Here is a 12,780-nt window from a genome sequence, read left to right as displayed (position 1 = left end):
GTGTGTGTGTGTGTGTGTGTGTGAATGTGTGTGTGTGTTCCTTAAGCTTTCGATATGAGGAGCTGCGAGAGAATGCGTCCTATCCTTGTGTAAGGAGTGTGTAGAAAATAAAGCTTAAAGGATAAGGAGATTTCCACAGATAGTAATTCTGATCACATGCGACAGGTGATAGGGTCAACGGGCAGCTCTCGGTGGTAAGGTTGCTATTGGCAAGATATTGTCCCCGCAACAGGTAGATAGAGACTTTTAATTGAACCGCTCCATACGACACAACAGGATGTTGTCTTTTGGGGGGAGCGAGCTTGGCTTGGAAGCATCTCTCCATCGTGTTGTCACACATTCGTTGTAAAGTAAGATAAAATACGTTTCCCAACTCAATGCAACGAAGGCGACGACTAGCTGACACCTAGCTAACAACCAGTTTGAGACAGAATTGCGCTGCTTGGGGGTTTTATATTAGACACGATGGTCCGTCGGTTATATATCAAATAAATAAATAACTAAAATAAATAAATAGGGAGCTTCAAGCTTATAGTGACAGAGCGATTGCTTTTACGTGTACTTCCAAGGCAAGCAAAATAGTAAACGTAATACTATTATTTTACCATTTAGAATGGTGAAGCACTTGAGCCCGTTTTGCTTTCGAATGAATTGATCATGTTTTTTCCTTTTCGTGTTCGTGTACCGACACGCTGTTTTACATTGCTTGATCGACATCCGGGTTGAATATTGTATGAGGCAAGCGGAACGGACAATGCATTGTGCGGTTGTGGTTTTGAACAGAATTCCAAATTTATTGCCCATGTGTTCGGCTAGTGGGTGAAAAGATGGAATAGAAAATCGATCACATTCAGGTGTAAGGCGGAAGTGAATCAATGGCGGTCGAAGGAGAATAAAAAAGACGTTCCGGACGTACGTGATTTACATTTCCGGCGTGGCTATTTCGAACCGGAGGATGGTTCTCTCTTTGTAATGATGATGTGGCGGCACTTGGCACGTAGCACGTAAAGTGGACACGAACTCACGGTCCTGTGCTCCTCGGCTCAAAGTCGATAGTTTACATATTTTACAAAAGCACAATCGTTCTTTTAAGCTGTGCGTCCTACAATTTGTGGATTATTTTATCTCAACAGCTTTTCTTTTTTTTTTTTGGAATGTGTGGGACACATGCAATTGGATTTTACTTTACCCAACTCCCCGAGTCCCCGATGCCCCTTCGGGTGTGATTTATGGATTATGCTGCATTACAAAAGAATGCATTTTAGAGATTGGGCGCTCTCAGAAGCAAAACGGTGCCCAAATTTCGCAAGCATTTTGGCACAACAATTGGCAATTAAATTAAAGCGCACAATTTCCCCCCCCTCCCTACAACACTGCAACGGGTGACCCACACAAACACACACACGCATAGGGTAGAACGAAAACCAATTTTACAAATAACCAGGCGCATCCATTGAAATTGTTTTCATCGTACTTTTTTGTTTTGTTTTGTTCTGTTTGTTTGTGTGATTGTTGTTCGACCCCGTTCATAATTTATTAGCGGCGTGGGTAACCATGCCAACCATAATTGGCAAGCTAGGTGTAGTGGTGGTATCACGGCAATGCACTATGCCCCGGCCCTATGGATGACCACGATGTTTGTGTGCAGCGATGCAGTAAAATGTGTGTGTGTGTGTGTGTGCGCCAATCCATTCTTTGCCACAAATTGTTTACGAAGCTTTTGTTTACGTGACAAACAACTTCACAGTGGCGGTGGTGGTGGTGGTGGTGGGGAAAGTGGGTGACATGTTTGGTCGTCGCGCACCCATTGGCTTGATTATTCGATGGTCCTTCGGGTCCGCATACGAAAATACATAATTAATCAACGTGAACACGTACCACAGAATGCAAAGGATGCGAAGTATGTGTGTGTGTGTGTGTGTGTGTGTGTGTGTGCGCGTGTGTGTGTGTGTGTGTGTGTGTGTTGTGTGTGTGTGTGTGTGTGTGTGTATGTGTGTGTGTGGTGTGTGTGTGTGTGTGTGTGTGTTGTGTGTGTGTGTGTGTGTGTGTGTGTGTGTGTGTGTGTGGTGTGTGGTGTGTGTGTGTGTGTGTGTGTGTGTGTGTGTGTGTGTGTGTGTGTGTGTGTGTGTGTGTGTGTGTGTGTGTGTGTGCTTGTGTTTGAAGCGCCCGAAGGAGATGCAATCAGAGTTACCGGCAGTCCCTTTCCCTTTGCCCTGGTGGTACAGAATGCTGAGGGGGAGGACCAGGTGAGCGCACACACACACACACACACGCCATCTTTTATTCATAAGCCAATTAACGTAAATCTTGCATTTGCATAGCGCACGTGTGCGTGAATGCCTGTGCCGGGCGAATTTAATGTTTGTAAAACAGTTTTTGCGTCCTTTTCGCGCAAAGCCAGCCAAACAGCTAGCGAGTGGTTTGGTGAAAAAAAGAAGGAATTTGTCCGTTGCCAAAACGGAACTTGTCATTTCTCTAACCGGAATAGTGACGCCTTTTTCCATCCAAAGTAGGCTTCAGCATCTCTCAATGGAATACAGAACGCTGTACAACCGAATTATGCTACAAATAATCAACAACAAAAAAATGTACCATCTTTAGGGATTGCTCCAACCCGAGTGTGCGAGCAGGGATAATAAATTGATTTATGATCCTTTCCATTGCCAAGTTTTGGCCAATCCCACCCACACCCATCCCCAAATGCTCAAAATTTCCCCATCTCGCCTAAAGAAAACAGTTTCATTTACCTGTATTTTTCTCTCGCTCTCTCTCTCTCCCTCTCTCGGCTCTGCATTCAGTGCACTTTTGTTGGTGTTAAATCACACGTTTTCTTTTTCTCTATTTTCTCCCCGCTCTGCGTTTGAAAAAAAAACATGCGCCGCCTCCATCTCCAGCGCACGGTATCGATTGCTTTAAGTGCGTTTCAATGAACGGTGCCAATAAGGCGTGCGATGATCCGTTCCACAACAACTACTCGGCGGCGATCCTGGAGTCACCGTGCATGGGCGGCCGCAAGGGCCGGGATGGGCTGTTTCCGGCCACGTCCTGCATAAAAATTGCCGGCTATTATGGTGAGTATTATTGCCCCGTTCGCACGGGGGTTCGCTTGTTTCTTTCTATTTTCTTTATTTGTTATTGTTTTTTTTCCCATTCCACGCGATGCGGTGCAGAGTTCAGCGCTACAATGTAGCCGGTAGTGCAGCAAATGTTTAATGTTGCGTTGCGCAGAAATGGTTAGATCGATGAGCTTCGTGCAATCGTTTGGAAAGTGCTGATGAAGTGCTGCTTTGTTGAAGTGTAATTCTATGTCGGTTTGCAAAGATTCATCGCCTTTATTCGCCGCTTGTGAAATGTTTCTCAATAGTTTGTCATATATTTGGGATAGCTGAAATGGTGAAAAACATCTTGCGAGCGGTGAATAATGCTGTTCACCGAATTGAAAATTGCCTCAGAAAACAGTAAAAAAGTGTCTAATGTTTGTCAAAATGACATTCATATTCATATGTAACAGTAGGCACTTGCTCCTTGCTTTTAGCCGTATGCGTTGCCCGAGCGTGTTTTGTATCCGCCGAGATCCGAGTTCAAATCGAAAGTGTTTTGAAAAACTTTTTTTTGTTCATTTGGCATACATTTTATTTGGAAATGATTTAAAACAAAAAAATCACTAAACCAATCAACATAAAAATAACACAAAAGCTTCCATTTCATTTCCTGTGGCCTGTGAACGTGTTGATTGCTGTGCCTTTATTGGATGCATTATACACAACCACAACACACCATACACAGCACCGTTCGTTTTGTTATTGCACAAAAGTCAATTACTCACACGACACACATCCAAACACACACAATCCTTGTCAGCTCTGTTCTGACCTTTGGAGGAAAACAACGATCAAAAGGCCACATCGTATCTTCCCAGTGTTGTCAACATGTGGCCGTTGTTTCCTGCGTGCACGGTCCACGGTAGAAGAGGACGACGCGTCCAAATACTACCCCGTCGCACCCCGGTGCACCACACAGTGACACAGTGTGGAATTTAGTGCCTGTGTCGTCTGGTGTCGTCTGGTACGCATGTACCGGCGCCAATACTTGGCCAGCAAGGTCGATGAGGCATAAAGTGCAGCAAAGCAAAGCCGCACACAAAAAAAAAGAAGAAATAACAAACATAACACACACTGTATTGAAGCGATACAGCGAAAAGGCTGGTTCGGAATTACCATGGAAATTCCATTAATTGCAGCCGTTCGGACGTGCCAAACGCATCGATCGGCATTAGCTTAGGTGCATCTAATTGCCTTGTAATAATGATAGGTGGGAAAGTCCATCCGACAGCCTGCATGTTTGGATGTACGTGTTTTAATTAAAAGCGAACTGTATCGATTTAGGGACGTATTGCAATTGCACACAATTGTGATACCCTAAATCCCAATTTAAAATAAGTGAAAATGAACCGACCCATCCATCTCGATTCAATTCCATTTGATGTGCATTCGCTCTTTATCTCTCTCTCTCTCTCTCTCTCTCTCTCTCTCTCTCTCACTCACTCTCTCTCGTTTCTGTTCCGCAGATGACACCGGCGAAACGATCACCGTTCGTGGATGCGCCCTGGACAGTGGCACCCTGACGACGGATACCGAAATAATTCGCATGTCACACTGCGGACGGTTCTACTACGACGATAGGTAAGAAGAGCATCGATTCGCGCGGTAATCGATTTTCTGAAAAAAAAAACCACGGTTCCACGGTAACTGAGGTTCATTTTCTGCTCGCTTTTTCCAACAATCGTCCCGCCAGATACGTGCACGGATGCCTGCAGAGCTGCAACGATGCGGACGCCTGTAATGCTGCCCAGCCATCGGGAAGGTCCTGCTCGCCCACCCTGCCACTGGTCGCGGTGATCGTTGCCCTCGGTACGGCACTGCTCGGGTCAGTGACCATTCCACCCCAACCGTCCGGATGGCTTCGTACCGTCAACGGAAGCTAACAAAGTGATCGGAAAACAAAGTGCAGCTGGGTGAGGGGTCCGCCCTCGTGCGATGTCTTATGAAGGCACACAGATTCAGCGTAGTCCGTTGGGTGGTGAGGGTGGGGGTCTTTTAGAGTGAACTGGGAAACTATGACCAATATATAATACAAAACTACAACAAAACCAATCAAAAACACAGACAAAAAATCGCTTTAACGCTCGTGTTTCGCAGGATCCGCGGGGGTTGCCCCTGGGGGGGGATTGGTTTGATACAGTGTATTTTTGTGTATGAGTTTGAGAAACAATTTTTCTTACCATTAGCACACAAAAGTATTGCAAAAAAAAAAACATACACAAATCGCATAGGTAAATGTTTTCTTTAAATGCATGAAATTGATACAAGCGTAGCAGACATTTATATGGAACAGGAGATACTATATCAATAATTATCGAAAGCTTCAAAACAGGAAGCGTACACAATGGAATACATATATATAGAGCGCTATAGAAAGGGGGGAAGAAATGAAAAATGGTGAAAAAGAGCAAATCAAAAGCAACTCACAAGATAAATAACATAACGGAGCAGCATAAAGCTAAACCCAATTACTAGACAGTTAAGGAACATATTGTCTTTACGGTTCTAGCACCAGTTGTAAATTGTAATGCCATAAAACAAGCAGTAACCAAACACACACAAACACACACACACACACACACACACTCACAGGTGATTGTAATTGTAAAACGGACACGTTTTGTTAATCGCGCCACTCACATTTCGCGTGTGGCCCACAATGTGCAATGCAGATCGAATTGAAAAGAGGCAGAGCGTATGCGCGTGTTGTAGGTTAAAACGTACCATACAGAGCATATATGTTGTTATTTCTCTCACATACACACACACACAAGATCCGTCTCGTTAGCAAAAAACAAAGAAAAAGAATTGTTAGTGTAAGCGAGGGAGCGAGTAGAGGGAATCGCAGCAAAGCAGTTCCATTGCCGTTCTATTACGCTAGACCAATGCAGGAAAAAAGGGGTGCAAATAAATCCGAACAATGTAGCTTCTCTTCCCTGATGGTGGTGTGATAGTGGTGAAAGTGGACTTTCGGTTTCTCGGCCAACCCCAATCCCAACGGGCACACACACGGCATGCCCAAAACATTATACGTACAAATCCAACTTTATGATGCTGCTTGTATTTCAAGATCAAATCTTATTTGTGTGTGACTGTGTGGGGACGATCACTGGGAGAAGAAAAAGCAGTGACAATGGCAACATATTGTACCAGTCTCAGCCCCCTCCATATAGTAGCAAAATAGGCACGAAGGAAGCATATAAGCATTACACTATTTCGAGCATTTTTCTAACCACCATCACTTTGGTGTTTTTGCCTTCAACGGGTGTCCACCATCCGGCACTGCATGGTGCTGCTGGAGAGAGAGAGAGAGAGAGAGAGAGAAAAAAAACGGGACATTTCCACCCTGCCAAAACAGAGGGCATCATTTATTTCCTTGTTGTAGGGTGCAGAAGCAGCAAGCCAGCTTGTATTTTTTGGTGATTTTGTCCACTCATCAGTAAATGTTCTTATTTATTGGTGCGCTGTTTCCTGTGCAGGAGCAGAAAAAGCAAGTTAGGGAAGTAAATTACACTCCAAAAAAAAAAACACTCATAATGGCAGACGAAAAGCTGCTTTATGGACCGTATCTATCATATTCTTTCTGGAGAAGAGGGAACGACAAAATACACCACCACCACCACCACCCAACAAATGAGATAGTACATTATTGCACCAGATTAGTATTACAATTTGCAAACACTCAAACGAAAAAAAACAAAAACGGGGAACCACCAACTAAAAAAACCCGATAAGGATAAGGTAGGATTGTAAAAACTGTGCGCAATACGTATTAGCTCATCCCCCTGCTGGACGGGTTTTTCATGGCTAGGCGAAGCGAATGCACCACACTAGTAGCGATGGTTTCAAGCGGCAATGCCCTGACCTTCCCGATGTAGAGAGATCAAGAGAAAGAGAGAGAAAGAGAGATAAAGTGTCAGGGTGAAAGGGGCCGCATTAGTGTGGTTAAGCCCTCGTGGCATCAGGAATGGATTAAGTGACGGCGTCATCCCAACCCAACTCGGCGCACAAGGGTGGAGGAGATTAGTTTGTATTAAGCTTTTTTACTTTCAGCCCATTATTAGTGCACAATCCCCGCGTGTACGAGTTCGAATCGACCAACACAACACAAGTTTGCTAGCGTGTAAGTTAAACACCGTGTAGCTGTATAGGTAACGTGGTGGAGAGAAATGGTAAAGGAACGGGATAAAACTATTTAAAACAGAAACGATAGGCCACAAATAATTGTATAATAAGTGCCTAAAAAACCGCAAAATTAAACCTAAAACACACACACATACCTAGTCACAAAGAACACAACATGAGATGTACAAAATCAGGCAAAGCTTCACAACAGTGCTGCACAAAATCGGACAACACGCGTTCCAGGATCGCTTGCCCGTGATGCGTGTCCAATACACATGGCCACGTGCGCACCGTAAAAACCGTACTATTTACTTTACTCATCAAACACGCAACAACAAGGCCCCTCCTTTTGGAAATTCCAGGTTTCTTAACCCAATGCAAGCATCCATGTTTAGTAAAGGCAGGCGGGAATTAATAATAATAATAATAATAATTACTCAAACAAAAACAAAACCAACTGATCAACTGTACATAAACTGGTCAGCAAAGCATACAAATATACTTAAATGTGATATCAAAACGATGGAGCCAGCCGCAGCAGCAGCAGCAGCAGCAGCAGCAGCGACATTCAGCAAATGCAATGCATCTCAAATGGCACGGTTGCAAAGCTACCAAAACAAAATGCTTCAGGGATGCTGTGAAATAAAGAGAGAGAGAGAGAGAACACGCACAAACCAACCCACAATGCAACTCAAAACAAAAGTGGTGAAAAAATCGAATTCGAATTCGCTTATCCGTTCCTGCGCCTCACCCAAGCACTAGGCTTGTTGTGAAGGTGGCAGGGAGAAAGCCATTACGTCGTATATGTGTGTAAAGTGGAAGTAGATAAAGCTATGCAAACAACCACAAAAACCAAAAGGCACCTAACTCAATTGCACCACTGCAGCAGTGTTAATTTAATGGTTTGAGTGGCAAACGTAATCGGATCCATACGGCAACATTCTGGTGGCGGTAAAGATTCATTAGAAGAGTCTTTGGAGAAAAAAAAAACAAAGATGTAGTAGAAGTTAAGAAGCTTCGCTTTAGCGGTTAAGAAGCGATGCGCGCAACGGACGTTATGTTGAATTCATAATTATTAAACTACTAGCATCATAAGCATTACTATCGCAAGCAAGCAAACACACGCATTCATTAGATTAAGTAACAAACAGACAAACACTATAAAGCACAAAAAAACGAAAAACGGTGTTAGGGGCTAGGGAATGGATGTTCTGTGGTGTACTTGACACTGGGCCATGCATGCGTAACTTCAAAAAAATTGACCAAAATCGGAAGCGTCCTCGGAGATGTGTGTATTCGTGTATGTGGTAGAAGAGACTAGTAGAAGCATGTTTCACCATTAAACTGTAGCTCTTTAAAGTCTTGCGGCGAATCTACCTAACTTTAGCACACTCAGACAGTGCTCTCGATCGATTCGGCCGACGAAGCCTCAGTTCATACAGCGGGAAGGTGGGAAGAGAAACAATTTGCAAAGAAATAAATAAAAACCACAAATGTTTCCTAACAAACTCTTCGCTGCCAGCGTCACGGTATGGTTAATTTGTAGAAAGAAACCTTTTTGACTGTTTTAACGTTATTCCTTGTTCGCTGCAAAGGAATTTTCTTTCACCCATTACAATGCATTGAATGAACAGAGACGTTGAATTGCTTTAATGTATGGCTTTACCGTTTTCTTGGCGAATCAATTCTCGTTTAGTGCTGCGTGCACTTGCTACGCTCCTGCACTTTTACAGCGCTCGTTATATATACAACGATTTCTGAACGGTTCTATGGATGTAGTAGATAAAATTAAGAATAAATCTATTTAAAGGACTTTCCCCCCTCCTGCTGGGGCTGAGAAAGCACGGGAAATGATGAAGATTGTAGGAATTGTGATGGTTATTGCCTGCTCTGCAAATAGGTAAGCTGCGGCACTCGGTTGCCAGCCGGTTGTCGCTGCTAATCTTAGCTGAATCACTGGATTTTTGCTGCTTCCCCTTGGTACAGTGCTGCTACAGTTTCTGCTCAGTCTCGCCCCAATGGGTCCCGCGCTGAACACAAACCCACCTATAGATCCACGTTCTTTAAGTTTGCCCCCGCCCCGGTCGGTAGATCCACATCCGACGGTGGCACAAACTTACCGATCACGCGCACATTGCGCTGCCGCTCCTCTAGCTTGGACATTTCCTGCTTCAGCTTCTCCAGGATCGCGTAGTTCGGCTGGTTAATGGCGGCCTTGCTCTGCAGCACGGTAATTTCCTGCTCCTCCTGCTTTTTCTCCTTGTACGACTTCACCGACCGGTTGCCGTACAGTCGCAGCAGCGAGCCCCAGGTCTTGATGTGCGGGTGCAGTATCTGCAGGATGGCTTGCGAGGCGCGCTGCTTGCCGTCCCGCTTGTTCTTGCACACGACCGTGGCCACGTGCTTGCCCACCGTCATGGTGAACTCGTTCTTCCGGTGCTTCATCGTGTTCACCTCGTAGTTGATGTGCACCTCGCCGAGCCCAAAGTTGCGCTGCAGGCAGGTAAGCAGGATGGCATGGGGCGATGGTTCCGTCGTTTTCGCACAAAACTCGGCCACCCGCGGGTCCTCGATTTTGATCTCATCGAACACGGACAGCTCGCGCAGATCGGACGATTGCTGCTGTGAGCTACCGCTGCCACTGCCGCCAGCACCGGCGCCCCCACCGTTCGAGGCACCCTTCGCATCCTTGCCCGTAATTTTGTCCTTCATGTCGGGGATGAGGATTTCGAGCGTTTCACGGGCGGCTTCACTTTTCGCCTGCTTTTTGCTGGTACCGTAGCCAGTGCCGTACTTTAGCTCGTTTATCGTAACCGTCGCCGAGTAGGGGGTCGCTGCGTTCTCCAGCTCCTTGAACTCGTACGTTGGCTGCTTGCGCAGGGCGTGCTGCACGTACTCGTGCAGAATGCAAACGTAGCTCTTTCCGTTCGGGTTCATGATCCACTCCTTCTTCGGCCGGGCGTGCGGATTGCCCTGTTCGTCCTCGATGTTCAGCATCGGGAAGGTGATCAGCTTCGTACCGTCCGGCAGCGTCGGGCGCTGTAGGTTCTTTATGTGCTTCCGGTGCTTGGTGAACTTTCGTCGTGCTGCCCACGATTTGAAGCGCAGCACGCGTATCGTTTTGAAGCGGAACAGCTTCTTGCAGTACTCCACCACCGCGTCCGAGGTGAGCGATTGGGCCTTCAGGTTCTCGGTGACCGTTTCGATCTTGGCGCTCACCTTCAGCGGCAGCAGCTTGGCGTTGGCCTGTGCCTCGGCAGTGGTCGTAGCGCTGGCAATCATTTTACTCAGCTGTGCGTTGTGTAGCTGACGCTCCTGGACCGGTTCGGCCGCTTCTTTGGTGACTCCTTCTTGTCCTTCGCTGGCAGCCTCGTTGCTCGCGTCGCCGTTTTCTGCACCGTTTGCAGCAGCGGCTGCCTGGGCAGCGGTAGCGGCCGCCAGTTCCTTCTTCAGCTCATCCTCCTTCTCGAGCGCTTTGCGATAGTTGAGACAAGGGATGGCGCTGAGCGGTATTTCATGTTTCTGAAAAGGCGTAAAAAAGGGATTAGAAACTCCTCGCTCTCTCGATATCAGCGAAATTACTTACCCTCACACTGCCCGGCCCGAGAAAGTACGGCCTAGAGGCGGTACAAACGCGAGACGCTTTGTGCAGATACAGCGGCATTCCGCTCATGTGCGTGGCCTGGACCCATCCTTCCGGCAGCACCTCGAAATGATTGCGACCCTTCTCTTCGAGCACCTGCTTGAAGCGCTCTTCGTACGGCTGCTTCTTGTTCGTGTTGCGCAGCTCCTCCGGTAGGCCTTCATCCAGCATGGACTCTATATCGTCGTAGTTGACGTCCGATCCTTCCGAGCTGCCATCATCCATGTCACCGGCTGGTCGGAAACGGGATAAGATTACTATTTATTTCATCTGTTTCTTCCTCCGTTTAACAGCGATCGCTTACCACCCGTTTCCGAGTCCTCGTCTGAATTGTCACCCTGCACCTCATCCAGCACGTCAAACTCACGCAGGTTATCCACTGCAGCGGCCTCTTTCGGCGTCGCGTCCGCCGGATTGTCTTCCTCCGATTCGCTCCCTTTCCCACTGCCGGATGACGAATCGACTTTTCTACGCTTTGCCATCGGGCACCCGGATGGTATGCCCGCTCCATCGTCGGTCGCAGCCACCTTTTCCTTCTCCTGTACATCCGCTTCACTGCCAGGCGGCTGTGCACTTTCGGTAGTTTCCATATTTTCCCTTGCACCCAACAACCGGTGTCGTTCGAAGGGGACAGCTAATAGATACGGCTAGATACGATCAAATGCTATTATATTTTTAACAGTACAACGAAACTATGCTACTCAATGTACGAGACATCCTTGTATCGACGCTTGACATCTTCTACCGACCAACCCAATGAGGAGCAACATCAATTTCTTTTTACTATGCGGCGTGTATGAGGCAAGTACGGTGCATGTTAAAATTGAGACTCGCTCCCATCGGTCGGTGGTAGAAAATCAGAAAATACAAAGAGCAGCAGCAGCAGCAGCAGCAGCACACACACAGAGAGCTATGAAAGCGCTGTTATCGATTTCCGATTTGCCGGATGCACTCATTCTCGTGTACGCGGGCGCCTTTGCTGGTATTTCATGATGCAGAAATCTGTCGGCTTGGCGTTCTTGAACCACCAAATTCCATCGCAAGAACGTCAAGCGGTTTAGCTTCCTGCAATCGAAGGATACACACTCACGTACACACACACAAGCACACAACTATACTACGCTGGGCGAAGGATTTAATTGAAAGAAAATGGGAAAAAACAGCACACCCAAACGAGAATCGAAATTTTCACGAGGTGTTTGTTTACACTTTTCCTTTTTCGATGAAGTGCTTATCAAACGCCGTCAAATATGGCGGTAGCTGTCAAACGCCCGTACAACATGGCGAGGGTTTTTGACGTTTAATAATCGCTGCTCCTCGCTCATTATCTCTCCCTCGTTATGCCATCTCGTTCGCGCACATGGGCGTGTGAAAAAACGTAAACACACTGTGTAACTGATGTGAATTAGAAGAGCTCAATTTTGTTTACGATTTTGTCAATGAAAATCAACAGAATATAGGTGGACGTGTTATTTTATCAATAGCTGAAAGGTTTAAGACTACTGTGCAACGCATAGGCTCGCCGTTCAAAACGGCCGCACGCTCGAAGCAGCGCGAGAATTTGGCCAGACAAAACATCCGGCGCCAGGTAAGTTGGTTACAAAATGTTTGATGAAATGAGATCAACAATTGTTTGTGCCTTATTGTTAACCCGTCAATTGTGCCTTAAGGCGTGCTTTTCTTCACCTTTGCAGATAAACAAAATATGATGTGCTGCAGTGAACGCTTATTCTGGCGTATTTCTTGTTATTTTGCAGCCAACCGGCATCGTCACCTGTGTGGCCAGGCCAAAACTGGCGCGGCGGCATCACTCAAGAAAGTTTTTGGTGAGCCAGTTTTGTAGGATAATTTGAACGACAGCAAACAGCCGTGCACATCTTTATGATCCTCAGTTTGAAGTTCTTGGTCCTT

General features: G+C 46.3%; 2 protein-coding genes across 6 annotated transcripts in view; one reads left to right on the top strand and one right to left on the bottom strand.

Annotated features, from left to right (window-relative positions):
* The window catches only part of LOC121588175, a 60,541-nt gene extending 51,811 nt beyond the window's left edge, over positions 1 to 8,730 (top strand). The window contains exons 4-6 of the mRNA XM_041905849.1: positions 2,895 to 3,071; positions 4,568 to 4,682; positions 4,795 to 8,730. Coding sequence (XP_041761783.1) covers positions 2,895 to 3,071; positions 4,568 to 4,682; positions 4,795 to 4,984 — 482 coding nt within the window. The 3' untranslated portion in view covers positions 4,985 to 8,730. The remainder of the gene's footprint in view (positions 1 to 2,894; positions 3,072 to 4,567; positions 4,683 to 4,794) is intronic.
* A 493-nt stretch (positions 8,731 to 9,223) lies between these two features.
* Positions 9,224 to 12,136, bottom strand: LOC121589813 (microprocessor complex subunit DGCR8). Of its 5 annotated transcripts, none has more exons than XM_041908989.1 (4): positions 12,038 to 12,136; positions 11,174 to 11,516; positions 10,813 to 11,102; positions 9,224 to 10,748 (listed from the first exon to the last, which is right to left on the bottom strand). In XM_041908989.1, exons 2-4 carry the CDS (start codon positions 11,457 to 11,459, stop codon positions 9,273 to 9,275), a joined length of 2,052 nt encoding a protein of 683 aa, XP_041764923.1. In that variant the 5' UTR covers positions 11,460 to 11,516; positions 12,038 to 12,136; the 3' UTR covers positions 9,224 to 9,272. The 5 variants fall into 5 exon arrangements, with proteins under 5 accessions (XP_041764923.1, XP_041764921.1, XP_041764922.1 ...); XM_041908987.1 differs by having other exon boundaries at positions 11,956 to 12,121; XM_041908988.1 differs by having other exon boundaries at positions 11,960 to 12,121.
* Positions 12,137 to 12,780: the final 644 nt, after the last annotated feature.

This window comes from Anopheles merus, chromosome 2R, assembly GCF_017562075.2.
Source record: "Anopheles merus strain MAF chromosome 2R, AmerM5.1, whole genome shotgun sequence".
Taxonomy (NCBI): domain Eukaryota; kingdom Metazoa; phylum Arthropoda; class Insecta; order Diptera; family Culicidae; genus Anopheles; species Anopheles merus.
The sequence above is the reverse complement of the archived record's forward strand: the minus strand, read 5'-3'. Positions and strand labels throughout refer to the sequence as shown.